General features: G+C 60.1%; 1 protein-coding gene across 2 annotated transcripts in view; it reads right to left on the minus strand.

Annotated features, from left to right (window-relative positions):
• Nucleotides 1-21,726, minus strand: part of MAP2K4 (mitogen-activated protein kinase kinase 4) — a 99,241-nt gene extending 77,515 nt beyond the window's left edge. Inside the window, exon 1 of one of the 2 annotated variants that reach the window (XM_068151667.1) lies at nucleotides 21,491-21,726. In XM_068151667.1, the coding sequence (XP_068007768.1) occupies nucleotides 21,491-21,584 (94 nt within the window). In that variant the 5' untranslated portion in view covers nucleotides 21,585-21,726. The remainder of the gene's footprint in view (nucleotides 1-21,490) is intronic. The other variant, XM_068151668.1, reaches the window with a different exon arrangement.
• Between the last annotated feature and the right edge of the window lie 425 nt (nucleotides 21,727-22,151).

Below are 22,151 nucleotides of genomic sequence, written 5' to 3' on the forward strand. Positions count from 1 at the left end.
CTCAACAGGAGCTCTCAGAAGTGTGGCCAGCAGGGCAAGGGAGGTGATTCTCCCCCTCTGCTCAGCCCTGCTGAGACCCCACCTGGAGTACTGCCTCCAGTTCTGGAGCCCCTATTACAAGAGGGATGTGGAGGTGCTGGAAGGTGTCCAGAGAAGGGCCACAAGGATGAGCAGAGGGCTGGAGCACCTCTCCTATGAGGACAGAGTGAAGGAGTTGGGGCTGTTCAGTCTGCAGAAGAGAAGGCTCTGAGGTGACCTCATTGTGGCCTTCCAGTATCAGAAGGGGGCTACAGGAAGGCTGGGGAGGGACTGCTCAGGATCTCAGGCAGTGCTAGGACTAGGGGGAATGGAATGAAGCTGGAGGTGGGGAGATTCAGGCTGGAGGTGAGGAGGAAGTTCTTCCCCATGAGAGTGGTGAAGCCCTGGAATGGGTTGTCCAGGGAGGTGGTTGAGGCCCCAGCCCTGGAGGTGTTTAAGCCCAGGCTGGCTGAGGCTCTGGGCAGCCTGATGTAGTGTGGGGTGTCCCTGCCCATGGCAGGGGGGTTGCAACTAGATGACCCTTGTGGTCCCTTCCAACCCTGACTGATACTGTGATACTATGACTGGGGCCAGTCCTGTTAGATGTCTCCAGCAGCAGTCTGGAGGAGGGGGCTGAAAGCAGCCTCTGCAAGCCTGCAGACTAAACCAAGCTGGCTGGAAGTGTTGATCTGCCTGAGGGTTCAAAGCCTCTACAGGGAAGCCTGCCCAGGCTGGATCCATAAGCCAAGGCCAAGAGCTGGGTCTCCACTTGGGGCACAGCAACCCCATGGAGGCTCCAGGCTTGGGGCAGAGGGGCTGGAAAGTGCCTCTCAGAGAAGGCCCTGGGGGTGCTGGGTGCCAGCAGCTGCAGAGGAGCCAGCAGTGCCCAGGGGGGCAAGAAGGGCAGCAGCAGCCTGGCCTGGGGCAGCAATGCTGTGGGCAGCAGGAGCAGGGCAGGTATTATGCTCCAGGCCTGAACACTGCTGAGGCCACAGCTTGACTATTGGGTTCAGTTTTGGGTCCCACAGTGCAAGAAGAGCACTGAGGAGCTGGAGCAGGCCCAGAGAAGGGCAACAGAGCTGGGGAAGGGTCTGGAGATTAGGTGTGAGGAGGAGCAGCTGAGGGAGCTGGGGGTGCTGAGCCTGGAGGAGGCTGAGGGAGACCTCAGTGCTCGCTGCAGCTCCCTGAGAAGCTGCAGCTGAGGTGGGGCCTGGGCTCTTCTCACAGGAAACAAGTGTAAGGATAAGAAGAAACAGTCTCAAGTTGTACCAGGAGAGATTTAGCTTGGACATGAGGAAAAACTTCTTCACTCTGTGGTGGTTAAGAGCAGTTAAGGCCTGGCCCAGGCTGCCCAGGGCAGAGGTGGAGTCCCCATCCCTTGAGGGGTTTCCAGGCTGTGCAGATGTGGTGCTGAGGGCCATGGCAGCCTGGCACTGCTGGGTTCATGGATGGAAACACCAGGCTGGGGGAGGAGGTGATAGAAAGCAGCCCCAGGGGGTGCTGGAGGATGAGAAGCTGCTCAGGAGCCAGCAATGGGCACTGGCAGCCCAGAAGGCCAATGGCAGCTGTGCAGCCTGCAGAAGAGAAGGCTCCAGGGAGACCTCAGAGCAGCCTGCCAGGACCTGAAGGGCTCCAGGAGAGCTGGGGAGGGACTCTGGACAAGGGCTGGGAGTGCCAGGATGAGGAACAATGGCTTGGAGTTGGGAGAGAGGAGACTGAGAGTGGAGAGGAGGAAGAAATTGTTGGCAGTGAGGGTGGGGAGAGCCTGGCACAGGCTGCCCAGGGAGGCTGTGGCTGTGCCCTGCCTGGAGGTGTTCAGGGCCAGGCTGGATGAGGCCTTGAGCAGCCTGTGCTGGTGGGAGGTGTCCCTGCCCAGGGCAGGGGGCTGGCACTGGATGGCCTTGAAGGCCTCTTCCTGCCCAAACCATTCTGTAAATGACTAAATAATCAAACCTCCAAGACAGGAAGGAACAGGCAGGCCCTGACCCTTTCTTCTTGCTCTATGGACTCAGCAGTGAAAATGAGCTGGGGAAGCAGCCCCCTGGCAGTGCTGTGCCCCCAGGGGAGGGCAGACAGTGGGCACAGGCAGGAGCCTGACCACAGCAGCACAGAGCTGGTTGGGCTGCTGCCTGGGCAGGGAATGCCAGGGGAGAGGGATGGGGACTTGAGTGAGCAGCAGCAAAGGGATGAAGGGGCCTGAGCCCTGGCCAAGGGGTCCTGAGCCCCAGAAGGTCCAGCACCAGTTCCACTGCCCCAGTGGCTGCAGCCCAGCCCACAGGAGCTGCTCTCCCCCGGGCAGTGGCACTGTGACCTTCCCTGCTCCTCACAGAGCTCCCTGAGCCCAGCTCTGGGCACAGCTCAGCAGAAGGCACAGCTCTGTAAGTGCCTGGGGGAGGCACAGCTGCCTCCCCAGCTGAGATGCTGCTGCTCTGCCGTGGTAGAGCTGGGATCAAGCCCTGACACTTCTGGATGGCTCCCAGGAGAAGCTCAGACACCTGTGCCACGTTCCTGCCATTCACAACACAGCATCTGTGAAGCATCCCCAGCCCCTGCTCAGCTCTGATCCTCCTGCACAGCTAACAGCCACAGCCTGCTCCCTGCTCAGCACCAAACCAAACCCTCAGCCACAGCCTGCCTGGGGTCCCTCTGGGCAAAAGGGGGCTGCACAGCAGAGACCAGCATGTGCTGGGAGATGGCAACAGGGACATGCCACAGAGCCACACAACAGCAGGGCTTGGAAGGGCGCTCCAGAGATCACCCAGGCCACACTCCCCTGCCAGGGCAGGGCACACAGCACACAGCCGGCTGGGCCTGGAGGGTCTCCAAAGGAGGAGACTCCACAACCTCTCTGGGCAGCCTGCTCCAGGCCTCCAGCACCCTCCTGTTGAGGAGGAGCCTCCTGGGTTCCAGTGTGTGCCCACTGCCCCTTGCCCTGTCACAGGACAGCACTGAGCAGAGCCTGGCCCCTTGGGACAGTAACTAAAGCTCTGCAGAGGCATTTAAAATCTTACCACGATGCCAGGCAGCTGGGACAAGCACTGCCACAGAGACAAGCACTGGCCTCAGGAGTGTCTATCAACCTCCTCAAGCTGCCCAGGCTGGCATTAAACAGGGGGTGCCAGCTGTGCCCAGCAGCAAGCCCCAGCCCTGGCTCAGCCTCACCTGCAGAGCCCCAGGCCAGCTCCAGCAGCCTGGCTGCAGCAGGCATCCCTCTGCCCAGGCAGGGGCTTTCCTTCTGCCTTGTTCCATATTCCACTCCCTCTGGTCTCAGGGATTTACCAGAAGGGTCTGCAAGGTCTGCAAGCCTAACTCCAGCCCTGCCACCCAGCTCCAGCCAGCAAAGGAGACTTGAAATGCCTGCTTCAGACACAGCTACCTCAGTGTGCACAGCCTGTGCTGGCAGGAGGCTGAGACAGAGCACATCACAGAGCTGCCAGGGACCTCAAGGCTCAGCCAGTCCCAACCCCCTGCCATGGGCAGGGACACCTCACACCACAGCAGGTTGCTCACAGCCACCTCCAGCCTGGCTGCAAACACCTCCAGGCAGGAGGCTTCCACCACCTCCCTGGGCAGCCTGGGCCAGGCTCTCACCACCCTCATGGGGAACAACTTCTTCCTCACAGCCAATCTCAAGCTCCCCACTTCTAGTTCTGCTCCATCCCCCCCAGTCCTGTCCCTCCCTGACACCCTCCAAAGTCCCTCCCCAGCTTTCTTGGAGCCCCCTGCAGATCCTGGAAGGCCACAATGAGGTCTCCTGGGAGCCTTCTCCTCTCCAGCCTGCACAACCCCAACTCCCTCAGGCTGTGCTCACAGCAGAGCAGCTCCAGCCCTCTGCTCCTCCTCCTGGCCCTTCTCTGGACACCTTCCAGCCCCTCCAGAGCCTTCCTGGCACAGAGGCTCCAGAGCTGGCCCCAGAGCTGCAGCTGTGGTCTCAGCAGAGTGGAGCAGAGGGGCAGAATCCCCTCCCTGGCCCTGCTGGCCACACTTCTCTTGCTGCAGCCCAGGCTCTGCTTGGCTCTCTGGGCTGCAAGTGCTCCCTGCTGGCTCCTGCTGAGCTTCTGCTCCCCCAGCACCCCCAAGGCCTTTTCTCCAGGGCTGCTCTGCAGCCAGTCCCTGCCCAGCCTGGATCAGTGCCTGGGATTGCCCTGCCCCAGCTGCAGGACCTTGCCCTTGGTCTTGTTGAACCTCCTGAGGTTGTCCTGGGCCCAGCTCTGCAGCCTGCCCAGGTGCCTCTGGATGGATCCTTCCCTCCAGCTGTCAGCAGCACCACACAGCTTGGTGCTGAGGGAGCTCAGTGCCACTGTCCCTGGCACCAACAGAGATGTTAACCCAGCCTGGTCCCAGCACTGATCCCTGAGGGACTCCACTTGGCCCTGGCCTCCACTTGGCCATGGACCACTGACAGCCACCCTTGGGGTGCAGCCCTCAAGCCAGTTCTGTACCCACTGAGTGGTCCTTCCATGGAGCCCATCCTGCACCAGCTTGGAGGCCAGGATGTGGTGCAGGACAGTGGTGAAGGCTTTGCTCAGCTCCAGGTCAATGAGGTCAGCTTCTCAGCCTTCATCTATTGATGCTGTGAGCTTGTCACAGGAGGGCAGCAGGTTTGTCAGGCAGGATGTGCCCTTGGGGAGGCCATGCAGATAGGTGCTCTGCAGCCCTGTCCTGGGAGAGCAGCCTCCCTCCAGGCTGCAGCACCAGGGCACACATCCTGCTCAGCTCTCCAGGGCAGAGCAGCACCAGGCTGGGTAGAGCTAGGGCCGACAAAGGCCTCTCTGTGGGCAGCTTGTGAGGAGCAGCGTGGCTGAGCAGCAGCCACAAAGCACCCCCAGATAAGGCCAGAGGCACCCACTGTTTACCAAACACTCACAGCTCTCTCCAGAGATGGCAGAGCTGCTGGAACAAATCACTGCATTGAGTGCACACTGCAAGAGGTGCAGGCACCAGATTGCTCCAGCTCAGGCTTTAACACAAGGTGGAACCCTGCAGAGCCTTGGCTCCCAGCACCGCTCCCTGCAGCCAGCACAGAGGGCACGGCAGCACTGCACAGCCCCAGCAAGCAGAGGGCCCCTCAGGCTCCAGGGGCTCCCAGAGGTGCTGGGTACCCACAGCACTGCCTGCAGAATGCCTTGGGGCTCTCTGCTGGCTCTCATCTCACACAGAGCAGCAGCAGCACAAGTGACCCCCAAAGGAGCAGGTGCCCATGCAGCCCGGGCTGGGCTCCGTGCTCCCCTGTGAGCTGATGACAGACAGCCCTGACTGCCACACAAAGGCACCCAGGAGGTCAGGTCTTGGCTCAGCAGAACCTTTAGCAAGCAGCAGTGACACCAGCAAAGCACAGCCAGGCAGCACTTCAGAGCAGCTCAGCAGGCAGCACACCCCCAGTGCCCACACCCCCCAGCGGTGTCAGCACCGGTGGGCAGCGCTGCTGCTCTGCCAGGGGTGAAGCAGAAGGCAGGAGGCCACCTCAACAAAGTCTCAACAGAGGCCTTCAGCAGCACTGTGAGGAATGGCAGCTCTTTCAGGAGCAGGAAATACACAGCTTGTGTAGCAGGTCCTCAGTACCAAGAGCGATGCACAGAGCAGCACAGCGCTGCCAGCACTCGGTGCCTCTGCACACCAGGCTGCCTGAAAGCACAGAGCACAGCAGCCAGCTCTGGAGCCCTCAGCACAGGAACCACATGGACCTGAGGGAGCAAGTCCAGAGGAAGCCACAAAGATGGTCAGGAGGTTGGAGCAGCTCTGCTACAGGACAGGCTGAGGGAGCTGGGGGTGTTCAGCCTGGAGAGAAGGCTCCAGGGAGAGCTTAGAGCTGCAGTTCAGTGCCTGCAAGGGGCTCCAAGAAGGATGCAGAGAGACTGCTTACAAAGGCCTGCAGGGACAGGACAAGAGAAATGCTTTCAAGCTGGAGCAGAGCAGGTTTAGGCTGGCTGTCAGGATCAAGTTCTGCACCATGAGGCTGCTGGAGCACTGGAGCAGGTTGCCCAAGGAAGTGGTTGAGGCTCCATCCCTGGAGATATCGAAGGTGATGCTGGAGAGGGCTCTGGGCAACCTGATCCAGTTGGGGATGTCCCTGCTGAGTGCAGGGGGTTGGACTGGATGAGCTTTGGAGCTCCCTTCCAGCCCAGAGCATTCTGTGATTCCATGCTGCAAGCCAAAGCAGCACATCAGTGCTGAGAACCACCTCCTGGGCCACTGGGAACTCTGAAATCACAACTAAACACTTGGGGTTAGAGGAAACTTGAGGCCTGCGCCCCCCCAGCACACAGCACTTCACAAACCACTTCTGAGAGACAGCACAGAGCAGTGTGGGAACCAGCACTGGCAGGTGGTGGGCAGAGGGCAGCAGGGTACCCTAGGTGGTGCCCTAGATGGTGCCCTAGGCACCAACCACCTCCTCCAGCTGTTCATAAAGCTACAACAGGAACTGTCTGAGACATGGGCACCAACTGGAACCCAGGAGGCTCCACCTGAGCAGGAGGAGAAAGTTGTTTGTTGTGAGGGTGCTGGAGGCCTGAAGCAGGCTGCCCAGAGAGGTTGTGGAGTCTCCTGGTGTGGAGAGCTTCCAACCCCCCCTGGGCATTGTGCTCCTGGGCAAGCTGCTGTGGGTGCCCTGCTGGAGGAGGGCTTGGGCTGGGTGAGCTTCAAAGGTCCCTTCCAGTCCCCACCATGGGGCATCCTGGGATCTCTTGCTGACTGCTCTGACCATAACAGCTCTGAGTTTGGTGGGAACAGGCAATGCTCTTTAAGGCCAAAGAGGCTGGGTTTGTCCCCAGGAAGGTGCAGGTTTGCATCACATCTGCTCCCATCAAGCAGCACTTTAGACCACCCAGCCCAGCTGCACACACCCAGGCAATTCCCCAGGGCCCAGCCCTCCAGCACTGCCAAGGAGCAGAACAGGTGAAGCATCACACAGCACAGCACAGAGCCAGCCTGCAGCAGGGCAGCACAGGGCCCACAGCCTGCTGTGGGACCCCAGGAGCTGCACCACGGCCCCTGAGCGGCAGCGCTGCCTGCAGCCCCGCAGCGATCTGCCGCTGCTTGTGCCCCACAGCGGCCCAGGCTCACAGCAGGAAGGGGCAGCGAGGGCTCCACCACCTCCCTGGGCAGCACATCCCAGTGGCCAATCTCTCTGGCTGGGAAGAACTTTCTCCTCACCTCCAGCCTGAACCTCCCCTGGCACAGCTTGAGACTGTGGCCTCTTGTTCTGGTGCTGGCTGCCTGGGAGAAGAGACCAACCCCCACCTGGCTACAGCCTCCCTGCAGGGAGCTGCAGAGAGCAAGAAGGTCTCCCCTGAGCCTCCTCTTCTCCAGGCTAAGCAACCCCAGCTCCCTCAGCCTCTCCTCACAGGGCTGTGCTCCAGACCCCTCCCCAGCTTTGTTGCCCTTCTCTGGACACCTTCCAGCAGCTCAACCTCTTTCCTAACCTGAGGAGCCCAGAGCTGGACACAGGACTCAAGGTGTGGCCTAAGCAGTGCTGAGCACAGGGCAGAATGACTTCCCTGCTCCTGCTGGCCACACTGTTCCTGATGCAGGCCAGGATGCCCTTGGCCTTCTTGGCCCCCTGGGCACACTGCTGGCTCCTGTTCAGCTGCTGTCCCCCAGCACCCCCAGGTCCCTCTCTGCCTGGCTGCTCTCAGCCACTCTGTCCCCAGCCTGTAGCTCTGCCTGGGGTTGTTGTGGTCAGTGTGTACTGGAGCACACAACATCCTGCCCAGAGAGGTGGGAGCTGCCCCATGCCTGCCACCACTGCAGGGCAGTCTGTCTGGGGCTGTGAGCAGCCTGCTCTAGCTGCAGATGTCCCTGCTGACTGCAGGGGAGTTGGATTAGATGAGCTTTAAAAGGCTCTCCCAGCCCAAACCATCCCAGGATTCTCCTTGCCTTATCCTATGGCCAGGAAAGCTCTGAAGGCCCCTAGAGAGAGTGAACAAGGCTGGAGTTCTCTCCCTTCCTGCCAGCTCTGGATTCCACAAGTTCACAAGCCCTGGGGTCCCCTCACACCAGCAGCTACAGCTCCCACAGCCTCCTGAAGATGACTTCCTTGCTTTTTAAAGGGTTTTTCTCTCTACAGCAGCATCAAAACCTGAGCAGTGCCCCAGAGGCCAACAGAGCAGGCAGGCAGTGCATGCAGGGAGCAAGAACCCAGGCAAGAACTGAAACTGTCCACAGAAGCCAATCCCAAGGCTCTGAAGCCTGCTGAAGAACACATTGATGAGGGTGAGAACCCCACCAGCTAAGCAGCTGGCTGCTGCAAACAGGAACCTGTAGAGGATCTGTAGGTCACTCTGCAGGGGAAGTTCCTTTGCTCTTACAAAACCACCTTGGCTTGCACAGTCACTCTCTTGCCCTAAACTCTCTTCCCCTTCCCCTTCAAGATCATCCAATTCCAACTCCTTGCCCTGGGCAGGGATATCTCCAACCAGCTCAAGGCCTCATCCAGCCTGGCCTGGAACACCTGCAGGCAGGGCACAGCCACAGCCTCCCTGGGCAGCCTGTGCCAGGCTCTCCCCAGCCTCACTCTCAACAATCTCTTCCTCCTCTCCACTCTCAGTCTCCCCTCTCCCAGCTCAAAGCCATTGTCCCTTGGCCTGGCACTCCAAGAAGACTGTTGCAAAGATACCAGCCTATACCCGCCCCGGGCAGCTATCTCCTGCCCTTGCCCTCCCTCCCATTAACTCCTTCTCCCTCAGAGCTCCACAAAAAGGAACCCAACACATAACCCTACAATGCCTTCAGGTTGGGAGGGATCCTTAAAGCTCAGCCAGTCCAACCCCCTGCAGCCAGCAGGGACATCTGCAACTAGAGCCCCAAACCTGACCTGAATGGTGCCAGCCATGGGGCAGCTCCCACCACTCTAGGCAGCCTGGGCCAGGCTCTCACCACCTTCACAGGCAAACATTTCTGCCTTCCAGGATGTGCAGGGGGCTCCAAGAAAGCTGGGGAGGGACTTTGAGGGTGTCAGGGAGGGATAGGACTGGGGGGGATGGGGCTAAACTAGAAGTGGGGAGATTGAGATTGGCTGTGAGGAAGAAGTTGTTGCCCATGAGGGTGGTGAGAGCCTGGCACAGGCTGCCCAGGGAGGTGGTGGAAGCCTCCTGCCTGGAGGTGTTTGCAGCCAGGCTGGATGTGGCTGTGAGCAACCTGCTGTGGTGTGAGGTGTCCCTGCCCATGGCAGGGGGTTGGGACTGGCTGAGCCTTGAGGTCCCTTCCAGCCCTGACAGCTCTGTGAGTCCCTCCAGCCTGCATCTCCCTCTTTTGAGTTTCAAACCACCCTCCCTTGTCCTGTCACAAGGAGCCCTGACAGAGTCTGTCCTCAGCTTTCTTAGAGCCCCCTTTAAGTCCTGACAGGCCACCAGAAGGTCTCCCTAGAGCCTTCTCTTTTCCAAGCTGAACAAGCCCAGCTCATGCACCAGTTCTGCACACAGAATTCTGACTGCCCCACACAGAACCACCCAAGGCCTTTGCAAGGTGTCAGAGCCCCACAGATCAGCACCTTCCACCTTCACAGCCATCTGTGCACAGTCTGTGCCCAGGGCCAGCACCGCTCCCTGCCTGCCTTAGGCTCACCCTGCAGAAGGCTGCCCTGGGCTGCCTTGGGTATAGATGCCACCAGCTCTGCACTACAGCAGGACTTGCAACACTGTGCTGAGAAGCTGGGAGCTGCCTCCTGCCACCCTTCTATCAGCTTCTCTCTGTTGGTGCCTGATCCAACCCTGCACAGCACCCCGTGGTCTGCCTCTGGTGCTGCTGCCCTGGGGGAGGCTGGGGGCACCAGCCTGGTCCTGCTGCCCACCTTTTCTGTCCTGTGCCAGGCCATCAGCCAGCCCAGGAGACACACTGGGCTCCAAGGACACCACAAACAACTTCCCATCAGCAGGAGCAAGGGGGCAGAGGCTGGCTCCTTCCCCAGCCCAAAGCAGGCCAGGGCAGCAATGCCACCACCACAAACACCTCCAGGCACTGCAGAGGCAGCAGCAACACACACCTGGGAGGTGACAACGACCTCAACATGAAATCCCTGCAGGCTGGCAACTGAAAGGACATTTCCAGCTAACAGTGCAACTGCCTCCTGGAAAGCAGAGTGCAAGCTGTTCTACACAGGAGCCCGAGGTGCCTGGGTGTGAGGCAGCCTGGAACCTGTGGCAGGAGGTCCTGGGCAGCCAGCTGAGCGGTGTGGGCCAGGCTGATGCTGCTAGCCAGGCCCCAGCTGAGCCTGGCAGAGTGAGTGTGCAGGTGTGGGAGTGCAGGGAGCATCCTCTCTCACCTTCCCAGCCTGTCAGGAGGTTTGGCTTATTTTTCAAGAGCTTTCCAAGGGTCCTTGTCTGGTCTCAGTCCTAACATGGAGCAGAGCACACTGAACTCCCAGCCACAGGTGGGACTGACCAAACTCTTCCTCCAGCAAACCCTGGAGACCCTCTGAAACACTGAGCAGAGCCACTCCACAGCATCACCTGCAAGTTCTGGTCACAATTAACCACTGCTGCAGCACTCAAAGCCCTGGAACAGTCACCTCCTCCTCCAGCACAACACAGAGGCAGCTTTTGGACTGCAGCAGAAGCCATGGCCTTGAGCCTGCTGTGCATGCAGGGCCTGCTGGAGCCCACAGGGAGCAGGGACACTTGGGTTCAGGCAGCCTGGGCACCTCCCTGGCTCTGTCACTGCCCCAGCAGTCACTTGTTCTCCTGCCTGGCCAACGCTCCTGCTGGGCAGGAGAGCAGCAGCAGCACCTCCTGCCAGCTTGGACAAACACAACCTGATCCAGTTGAGGATGCCCCTGCTTACTGCAGAGGGGGCTGGACTGGATGCCCTTTGCAGGTCCCTTGATTCTCTGACCAAGGATGGTTGCTTCACCTGCTCAGCTGCAGTGCTGGGTGTGAAACTCACATCCTTTGAACACGAGGGCCAAGGGGGTAGCAAGGCTCTCACCTTAGTACCACTCCATCTGCACTGAGGTGTGCTGCTCTACAGTGTGGGCAGTAACCAGTTGAACACCACCACAGAGTGGCCACTGTTTGGTGTGGGTCTCAAGACTCAGGACACACCAGCACAGGATCCCTGAGGACATGAGTGCTGGGCTGTCAGAGCCCTGCTGCCAAAGCCACAGCATTAACGAGATCTGAGAGGGAAACCCAACATAAACCTTCCCAGGAAGCTTCTGTTTCTAAATAGAAAGAGCACCATGGACAAGTAGCTCCTGGACTGCATCCCAGGTGCTGTGGGAGCAGCAGAGTGCCCTGGCACCAGGCAGGGTGCAGCTCAGCCCTCTGGCAGCTCAGCAATGGAGCAGGTTCCCTGCTGCCAGGTCAGCTACAGGCTGCTGTTAGGTCAGTGGGGAGAGACCTGTCTATATGAAAGCAAGTGAGCAGCCCCAGGAACATCTGAGGCCTCTGCTGCCAGGACCCTGCAGGCACACAGCCTCAGTGGCAGTGCACTGCTGTAGGCAGGAGCAAGGCAGCACTGCTGGCACATCAGCCTGGGAATTGCCACTGCGAGGCACAGGAGATCCCTGCCGGGGAAGGCAGCCAAGGCCTCTCCTGCAAGGGCACACAGACACACCTGGGCCACCCACACCACCTCCCACCCCTGGCTCACCTTCACCACCTCCACACCTGCTGGGAGCATCCTTCTCCCCTTTGCTCAGCTGTGGTGCTGCTCAGGAAGCTTAGCAGGGATGAAGCCAAAGAAGAGGCCTGAGAGCAGAGCCTTGCTGCCAGCCCCACAGATGCCTGCTGCTGGTGTACAGGGGCAAAGCTTCACTTGAGGGAAGCCAGGGCTCTGGCACAGCCAGCTGGGCAGATAAGCTCCAGGATGTTACTCCAACTCTTCTCAGAAAGAAATCATTAATGAGAAACATACTTTGAACTCCACTCTGCATTTCCAGGAGAGCACTGGCAAGCTCCTTCAGATACTCAACCACGTGTCCCAGTGCAGCAGGGGCTCAGCTGCCAAGCTGCTGCCTACAGCAGCAGCCTCCAACCCTTCCAATTCAAACCTCCTTCCTCCACCACACAGCTCATTCACAACTCCTTTGCACAACCTGCACACGCTCTCACACCACCCAGCCACGCTTCCTGGTGACAGCAGCTGGTCAGAAAGGACAGAGATGACCTCTGCTTTCCCCCAGAGCAGTCAGCAACCAGCATTGAAAGCTGACATCCAGGCACCCCAGGGCCCACGTGCAGACTGTTCCTGCTACCCCAAGGCAAAAAGGACCTTGGGGAAAGGACAAAAATCCTCTGTCTGTCCCCAGCCCTGGGCTGCCAGCCTTGGCCAGCACCACACAAAGCAGTTCTGACCATCCTCAGACTTCCTACCCTCTGCCCACCCACATTTCCAAGTGGGACAGGAGGAAAGAAGACATCAAAGGTAGGGTGAGGTCTGCAGTGTCTGGCATGAGACCAGGTCCTGACCTGACCCTGTTCAGGAGGGGAATTGGTCTTCAGAGGAAAAGCCAGGCATGGGCCCATGGCTGCCCAGAAGGCATTTCCAAATGCAAAGCTTTCATCTCAGTCCATAGCCCCTCCCAGGTCAAAGGAACAGGGCCATGTGTTTTTAAAGGAAACTCTTTTATCTCTGTCCACAAAGCTCCTCAGAGCACAAACCCTTTGCTCCCTGGCCCGAGGGCAAGGTGATGGCAAATTCAGGGACCCTGCTCCAAAGCAAACCACAAAACCTTTCCTAGTCCACGGTAAAAACAGTAAGCCTAGAGCAAAATGGATAAAAGAACTAACCCCCTACCAGCTCAGCTCCATCTGCTCCCAGCAGCTGTCCTCCTTGCACCACAGGCCATCTCCTGAAACACCTCAGGAAGATCAGATCAGTGATTCACAGCCCAGGCTGGTTCCTGGCGCTGGGACTCTCTGTTGGCTCCAGGACCAGCCCCAGCCCTCCGCTTGCTGGAGGGCTCACACTGCCTCCAGCTAAGGGCAAGCACAAAGGCTTCGATCTGCAGAAGAGGCAATCAATTGAGCAGCTAATAAATACACTATTTGTGCAGCATGCATCCCCGGGCTCCCCTGGTGCTCGTCCCCAGCTGAAGTGCTCTGCTCTGCTCTGCTCGCAGCTCACGCCCAGCTGCTCGGGTGCCGGCGCGGCGGGCAGCCAGCGATGCTGGGCAACCCCAACGCTGCCCTCCCGCCCCAGCAGCAAGGGCACAGAGCCCTCCACGGAGGGCTACAGCCCGAGGAGTCAAGGTCACAGATGCTGGGAGATGCTCTGCAGCACCACAGGACAGTCCTGCCGCAGAGCCAGGCCGGTGACAGCCCCACAGCGGGGCAGGCAGCAGGCCCCCAACAGCCAGAGCAGAGAGCTCCAGCGGCACCTCTGACACCAACAGCCTGAGCTCCCTGAAAACACAACACCGCTGTGCACAGGAACGAAAATAAACCCACAACAGCTGACAGAAGTCATGCTTGCATCTCTCCCCCTCCCATGGGGAGGCACAACCACCTTGCAGCTGTAGGAACTGCAGAACTCCTCAGGAAGCAGAGGCCACAGCGGCACACCAAGAACTCACAGAGCTGGCAGGGCTGGCAGGGACCTCGAGGCTCAGCCAGCTCCAACCCCCTGCCATGGGCAGGGACACCTCACACCACAGCAGGTTGCTCACAGCCACCTCCAGCCTGGCTGCAAACACCTCCAGGCAGGAGGCTTCCACCACCTCCCTGGGCAACCTGGGCCAGGCTCTCACCACCCTCATGGGCAACAACTTCTTCCTCACATCCAATCTCAATCTCCCCATTTCTAGTTTTGCTCCACCCCCCAGTCCTATCCCTCCCTGACACCCTCCAAAGTCCCTCCCCAGCTTTCTTGGAGCCCCCTGCAGATCCTGGAAGGCCACAATGAGGTCTCCTGGGAGCCTTCTCCTCTCCAGCCTGCACAACCCCAACTCCCTCAGGCTGTGCTCACAGCAGAGCAGCTCCAGCCCTCTGCTCCTCCTCCTGGCCCTTCTCTGGACACCTTCCAGCCCCTCCAGATCTTTCTTGTAATAACAGGGGTTCCAGAACTGGGCACAGTGCTCCAGGTACTTGGAGACTATGGCTATTTCCAAGATCTTACCAACACCCATCAGCTGCTCCACTGCCAAAGCCCAGCAGGGACACAGCATTCAACTTACCTAGGAGCTGAGCTGAAGGAGTGCAGGGGAAGTGTCTCTTCAGGAGGCTTTACCACTGCTGAACTACTGCAGGTTAATTAATGCAGCTACAGCAACAGACCTTCTGCAAGGGAAGGCATTCTTCAGTGCTCAGAGGGCACTGCACCATGCTCTCTACCCACTGCTCAAACCTTTCTGCTGCCATCAGAGGAGCTGGCAACACAGAGAGCAACCCAAGGATCCCAAAGACCAAAGTGCCTCTCTGACAACCCCAGACCTGACCAAGAGCACAGGGCTCACAGCACTGCAGGCCGAGTGAGCTCCTCCAGCAGCAACCCACCAAGCTGACATCAAATAAACAGCCTACAAATGCAACAGCTCCTGAAGCTAAGGACTCAAGAGAGATTCCCCCAAAGCAGTGCCTCTACAGGGGCTGACTTTCTCATTGTAGAGGAGATGTTACAGCCCAACCACAAGTGACCAGGATCAGCACAGGAAGCCCTAAAACATTTGCCCACGGCTCCAGAGCAGGAGCTCAGATTCTACAATAACCAATGAGCACCACAATAATCCATCCTGACCAGAACATCCCCGAGGAGACAGATACCCCCTGCACCACAAGGCAAAGCTTCAACTGCCAGAATCAGGCAGGTTTCCCTCACTGCAGCCCAGCAGGTCCCAGCTCAGCTGGCTGCTGCTGGCTCAGCACACAACAGGCCCAGGAAAGCCAGGCCCAGGAAAGCCAGGCCCAGGAAAGCCAGGCCCAGGAAAGCCAGGCCCAGGAAAGCCAGGCCCAGGAAAGCCAGGCCCAGGAAAGCCAGGCCCAGGAAAGCCAGGCCCAGGAAAGCCAGGCCCAGGAAAGCCAGGCCCAGGAAAGCCAGGCCCAGGAAAGCCAGCCTCAATAGCTTCAGTGAGCACAGCACAGTCCATTTTAAATGAGGACCATGGGATGTGGGAACATAAGCAGGACCTTTGGGAGTGGGTCCTGATGAGTGCATTCCAGCCTCTGAGGGGAGGCCAGGAGCATCTGATCCACTCAGGGACTTTGGTACCTTCTGTAGGAACATGGCTTGGGTGGCCCCTGGCTGGACAGCTGCTGCCGGCCCCTGCCCCGCAGGGCTGAGCACCACACAAACATCCTGGGCAGCTTCTCCCCCTCCTGCAGTTTCTCTTCCAGCCCTCACAGGCTGCAGCAACTACTCCTCCGTTTCTTCTTTCAGCTGACATCAAACCTGAATCCAGGAGCTGACATCAAAGGCAGCAATGCCATCCTGGCTGTAGCTCCTAACGAGGTGCTTATGTTGCTTTGATACACCCAGAGCTGGAGCTGCTAGCACAAGGCTCCTGGAACTGATGCCTCACCGCACACCTGCCAGCACTGCACACACACTCAGCTCAGGGGAATCCTCAATGGAACCAAGCCTGGGTAGTGCAGATCTCTCTCCTCCTTTGCTCCCTCACAGAACTGCTCTCTCCCTCACTGTGTGGCCCTTGTTTTGACAGGTGACAGAGCGATTCCCACCCTGCTGGCTCCAGCAGACCGGCACAAAGCAACTGAACAAGCCTCCCAGCGCCAGAGGAGAGCAAGCTGCACTTTGTGCTGCCCCAGACAACCTGACATAGGAGGAATGTCAGCTGATGACAAGCACAGCAAAAGAGAAAAGGCCCCTACCTACAAATGAGCACAGGCCTGCACCCAGCAGCAGGCTGGCAGGAGCAGGCTGGTCAGCCACAGCCTGGCACAGGCACTCTGCAGGGAGAAACTGCTGGGCAGGAACTGACCTCCAGGGCTTTGCTCACCACACAACTATCTCCACTTCCAACCATCAAGGCAAATGTGTCCCTGCAGACACTGACCCACAGCCTGATCAGTCTGCCAGTGCCAGCTTGCACCAGCAGCTCACCTTTACCACAAAGGCTTTGTAACTCCACTGTGGGCAAGGGCAGTGCCCTCCACCTGCTGAAGGCCCAGCTGCCTTTGCCTACAGAACCAGAGCAGGGGCAAGCAATGCTTGGTTTGCTACCTGAGGAGGACAAAGAGCAATGCTCCCCTCCAGTCCCCTCTCGTCTTGTTCTTTTCTGTCTCCTTTTCCCCCAGCTCCATGCATCCCATCTCACCTGGCCATTCAGACACTGCTCCACAGCCAACCTTCTGTGCTGCTCCCTTTGCTTCACAACACCTCCACCTCCCTCCCAACCATCATCTTCTTCCCCAGATTCCTCTCCCAGAGGGTCACTAAGCAAACTGAAGTGTTTGCTGGGGCTGCTCTTACTTTCCCCATCCATGAAGCCCCTCTGCTCAGAGAGGAAATTACAGGCACCCAGCAGCCTTCTGGCAGTGGCCACACTATGCCCCAGCAGATCCAGCACCTCTACATGAAGGCATCAGCACCTCATTCTTCTGCTCCTAGTGGGCCTGGGTCCAGAAGCACCTTCAGCAGCGCTGAGAACTGATCTGCTCACTCCTAGCACTCACCAAGGCAGCCACACTAAGAGGAGGAGGACACAGGAGCCCTGGCACCTCTTACCAAATTCCTGTACCAAGGGCCAAGAGGGTCTCAGTGATCAGCACAAACAGCTTCAGGCAATGCTCTGCTTTGTCAGCACTGAAGAAACTGCAGTTCCCCCACAGACACAGCACAGGTTACACACTGACACCCACAGCACCTGACCACACTGACTGACAAAGCCACTCAGATACCCCTTGGCAGCCTCCCCGCCCAGCTGCCTTGCCTCATTGCACAGAGGACTCTCTAACCAGACACAGATCTCCTCTGGTCTCTGCTAAACCAGAAAGGTTGGAGTGGGGTAGAGAGGGCCAAGGCCTCAGCTGGGGAGCAGACAGGACCACACCTGTGAAGGGAACCAGGAATCCCAGATTCCAGGCTGGGAATTCCCACCTAAGCCACCATGCAGCCTCTGAAAAGACACACACAGAAGGGGTGCTCTGCTGCTGCTGCCAGACACCAGAGCACACCAAGTGGCAAGCACCCTGAGAAGCCCCAGCTGCCTCCAGCCCTCCTGAATGCAGAAGCTGAATCCATAAAAGCCACAGGCAGCTCCAGCTCCTGCTTGGCACTGCAGGTAGGACAACTGACCCCACAAGCTGCAGTTAGAATCAGCATGCTCCCCATGCCTTGGAATGGATTACCACCTCTAGAGCTCACACCATCATGCCTCAATTCTCTGCCCAATGCCTGCAGCAGAGCCTATCACTAATTTTGGCAGCATGAGAAATGCAGAACTGCTCCAGCTGCAGCTTGGGTGTTGCTCCTCCTGAAGGCACTGTCACAGTGGGCTGGATACCCTGCTTCCCACAGGATCCCTGCTGTCCCCTCCAGGACACTCAATGCACACTGCCCCTGGACTGTTAACATCACCCCCCACTGCTTCACACCAGCAATGCCCCACAGCCAGGCACACCAACACACGCTGCAGAGACTGTCCAACAGGATCTATCCTCTAGGCTCACAACTCCAGCTCTGTCTCCAGGCTGTCAGTCATGCCTTGAACATGGCACCATCACCTGCTCTGGCCAGGGGGACTCTCTGGGAAGGAAAAAAGCTCACAGACTCCTGGGGATGTGCAGCTGATAAAGAACAGAAGCATGAAGCTGAAGCACGCAGGACACTAAGACCTGAAGCAACCTCTTGCTTGATCACAAGGCTTGAGGGCCATGGCTGCAGGGCAGGGGCAGTGTGAGGGCAGCCAGCTGCCCCTTCACCTCAGCACTGGCACCTGGGAGGGCCTGAGCACATCTAAAATGTGGTAGCATACAACACAACCCAGGGTGGCCTGTAGAGACTTCTGGATCTGCTGCTCTAGCTCTAGACATCAACCTGATGAGCCTCAGCTCCCAGGAAGACTTCTCCTTGCCCCAGGCCCTTGCTGAAGTCCTGTGCAGTAGCTGCCCCTCATGGTTCAAGCCCAGGCAGCAGCTCAGCCCCTCCCAGCCACTGGTGGTGGGATGGAGGAAAGAATCAGGAGAGCAGAAGTGAGAGAAGTGTTCTGGTGAGATGCAGGCAGTGTAACAGGTGCAGCAGAAGCTGTGCACACAAACTGAGACAAGGAATTCAAACACCACTGCCCACGGCAGGCAGGTGCTCAGCCATCTCCAGAAGAGCAGAGTCCACCAGTCACTTGGGAAGACAAATGCCATCACTCCAAGTATCCTCCCTTCCTCCTTCTTCCCCTGGTTTTATTGCTGAGAGTGCCTGGGATATCCATGTGGTCAGCTGGGGTCAGTTGTCCCCTCCCAACTTCTTGTGCAGCCCAAGGCTGCCAGCTAGTGAGGTGCTAAGGAGCAGACAAGGCCCTGACTGGCCAGGAGCATCTAAACCACCCCCACTGTCCACAGCACAACTCCAAAGCACAGCCTGTATCAGCTACTGGGAAGAAAATCCCCCCTACCCCAGTCACAGCCAGCACAGCCCCTCACAAAGCCCCCAGCCCTCACAGAATGGTCAGGGTTGGCAGGGACCTCAAGGATCAGCCACTTACACCTCACACTGCAGCAGGTTGCTCACAGCCACCTCCAGCCTGGCTGCAAACACCTCCAGATAGGAGGCTTCCACCACCTCCCTGGGCAGCCTGGGCCAGGCTCTCACCACCCTCATGGGGAACAACAACTTCCTCACATCCAATCTGTATCTCCCCACTTCTAATTGTGCTCCATCCCCTCCAGTCCTATCCCTCCCTGACACCCTCGGAAGTCCCTCCCCAGCTTTCTTGGAGCCCCCTGCAGATCCTGGAAGGCCACAATGAGGTCTCCTCAGAGAGGAGAGCCCCTTTGTAAGAGGTTCTCACCTTCCTTCAGTCAGCTGCCTGAGCACAAGCCTTGTGGGCACAGACTCCACAAGCAGTGACCCTCTGCCCACAGCACCACTGCCATGGCCTCTTGGTGGTGGGCACGGGCCAAAGCCGTGGGAGCTGTCCCACCCTCTCCTGCTCCCACCACCTCCCTCCAGTTGCACAAGCCAGGCCAGAGTGCTTCTGGCTGAGAATCAACTGAGCAGAACTTCTTTTTTTTTACTGTAATTCCTTGTTTCCAGCTGAATGACCTCCCTGCTCCACCTCACCATGCCACCCAGGCCAACTAAACCAACACTGCCACAGCCCTACCTGCCTCTCTCCCCACCCCCCAAGGTTTTCCCACACCTCCTGAGTGCCAGCCCAACCCCAGCTGAGCCCAGGCTGCGCTCCCCAGCTGCAGAAAGCTCCCTGCTTCTCACTGGCCTTGCTTGGCCACAGCTCAGCTTGCCTGGGCACCAGCATGAGCCAGACACATACTGGAGCCAAGGCCATGGTGCACCTCTGAGGGCAACAGGACCTGCCCCAGCAGACTGCAGGCCCCTCCAGCCACCACCAGCCTCTTTCCATCCCACCCACAGGCTTCCCTTGGCTTTGCATCAGCAGTCAGGGTGGAGGGCTGTCCTTTCGGGATGGAGCTTCTTGCTGGTCCCAGGAACCTGCTTCCACCACCACTGCCACAGCCACCTGCTCCTCTCCAGAGTCAGCCAGGGTCCTACACTCAGCTCCTCCCAAGGCACCTAAGCACTCATCTGTTACCTGCAGAACAAAACACCCCAAGCATCTGTGCAGGGTCAGCAAACCTGCCCTCTTGTCCTGCCTCACATTCAAGCAGCCTCTTTAAACCAGCTACAGCAGGAACCAGTGCCCGGCCTCCACCTGGAGAAAGGATGGAGGTGCTGCACGGTCACAGGCTTGAAGGGCACCACAAGCTCTGCAGCCAAGGTGCAAAACTATTCAGAGACACAAAGCAGTGGTCAGGCAGAAGGAAAGAGGGCAACACAGCGAGCTGTACCCACAGTGCAGTGAGGCCATTCCTCCTTCCATCACAACAGCTCTGGTGTGCTGGGCTCGAGCCTTCGGCCCAGGGGTTGATTTTCCAAGGTCTGGGATTCTGGTTTCTCTGAACTGTTGTAAACACAGGTGATAAACACCCTCCCTGGGCCCAGCTGGGACCACCCTCTCCTTCAGCCAGCAAGCACACAGGGGAAGCTGCCAACACCAGAAGTTCACCTTTTTATTCCAAGTTTATCAAACTCTTCAGTTGGTGCCATCAGCTCTCTGCTCAAGCAGGTCCTGTGAGCCTCAGCCGTGCCCCAGCAGCACACAGAGCACAGCAAACCACCCTGCACCTCTGTGAGAGACCTTTCCTCCTTCTGGTGAAAAACAAAATACCCACAGGTCCCAAAGCAGCACAAAGAGCTTCGGTAGCATGGCCAGGCCTGCAGCCCCCACACCAAAACACCCCCGTGTCACCCCAGCCAATGAACCCTAAAACACTGCTCCAGCAAAGAGAGGCTTTGGTGGTCTAACTTTGAAGCACAGACTCAAGAGGCGTTTGCTGTGGTTCTGCCGAAGGATCAACAGCCGCTGGTTTTGCTCAACCACCAGCAAGTGCAGGCAGGCACCCTGCGGCATGACCCTGCTCCCAGCACCGCCAATTTCCACCGGAGCACACCCGGGTCCGAAGCACAACTCCCTCGGAACCGGGTCCACTTCAACACCTGCCTCCAAAGCAGCCTGCAAGGGACAGAGGCGCAGAACCACGGCACAGGGAGGCTGCCCGTGGGCACCGGGTCAGGGCAGGGTCGTCCTGCCGCAGGCCCCAACAGCGGTGTGGCCCCCTGCCCGCTGCCCCGGCCCCCTGCCCCGGCTCGCCCCCCCCAGACCCGCCCGCGGCTGCTGCTGTCCGCGGCCTGCGCCGGGGCCCCGGAGGCCGCAAAACCGTTCCCGGCAGCAAGACGCCGGAGCCGCGTCCAAGCCGCCCTCTGCCCCGGGGCGGTGCAGCCCCAGCCGAGCGCAGGGCTCGGGGGCTGGCCCCGCAGCCCTCGGCTGCTCCAGGGGCCGCGCCGCGGTGCCGGCCGGGGCCGCCCTTCCTCCCCCGGAGCCTGCGGGCGCGGCCGGGCCGCCGAGCGGAGCGGAGCGGAGCGGGGCGCGGCGGGAGGCGGCAGCCGCAGGGAGCGGCGGGGCAGGCCCGGAGCGGGGCCGGGCTCAGCCCACCCCCTCTCCCGGCACCACAGCGGCCCGGGGCCGCGCCGAGGGGCCGCCCCGCTCCGGACGGCGGGGCACGGCCGCGCCCCGGCGAGGTCCCCAGCGCCGCGACCGGCCGGGGCCGGGGCCCGGCACGGGGGGGCACGGGGCGGCCGGCGCCGGCAGCCACCCTCCGGCTCGGGGATTCGGCCGCGGCGGCTCCCGCCCGGCGGCGCCGCCCCGGCCCCGGGCAGGGCCAGCCCCGCGGCGGGAAGCGCACTGCCGGGGCCCTGCCCGGCCGAGGCCTAGAGCGGGCGCGCCGCCGGGCCCGGAAGCGGCGGCCGGGCCGCGGCCTAGCGCGGGGCCGCTGGGGCTGCTTACCCTGCATGCTGCCGGCGGCGGCGTGCGCCTGCGGGCCGCCCGGGCCCGGCCCGCTCCCGCCGCCGGAGCCGCTGCTCGGGCTCGGAGTCGCCATTGTGTGCGCGGAGAGGGAGCAGCGCGGCGGCTGCAATGCAGCAGGGACCCTCCCAGGCAGGACACCTAGAGCCCCGCCACCGTATAGCAGCCGCCGCCGCAGCAGCCGCCCCGTCCGCCCCCGGGCTGGGGCCGCCGCTTAACCCCTCCCAGGCGGGGCGCCCGCAGCCCCGGCGCCCTGCGGCAGCCACTGCGGCGGGGCGGGAGCGGCCGCTGCTCCCGCGGGCGGGGGGGGGAAGCGCCGCCGGGGCCGGGCTTGCCGCCGGACCCCTGCGCACCTTGGGAGTGCCTGTCCCTGCCGCCTCCGTCCGCGGCAGCCCCGCTCCGGGCGGGGGGGCAGCCCCCGCCGCCGTGTTCGTCCCGCAGCCTTTGCCCCGGCAGCCCCCGCCGCTGGGGGTGCTCAGGGCCCCTGGAGAGCCGGCAGCTGCCCCAAGCGGGTTTTCTGGGGTGTCGCCTCCTCAGCCGTGCCCCTTCCGCACCGGCGGCTACTTGCAAACTGCCCTGAGACCTCTTCCCTGGCCGCCACAGGGCGCAGCTTCCTCCTGTGTTTTCCGTGACACCCAGAGCT

The sequence above is a fragment of the Melanerpes formicivorus genome, unplaced genomic scaffold (genome assembly GCF_026170545.1).
Source record: "Melanerpes formicivorus ecotype bairdi unplaced genomic scaffold, bMelFor1.0.p_v2 SCAF_21, whole genome shotgun sequence".
Taxonomy (NCBI): domain Eukaryota; kingdom Metazoa; phylum Chordata; class Aves; order Piciformes; family Picidae; genus Melanerpes; species Melanerpes formicivorus.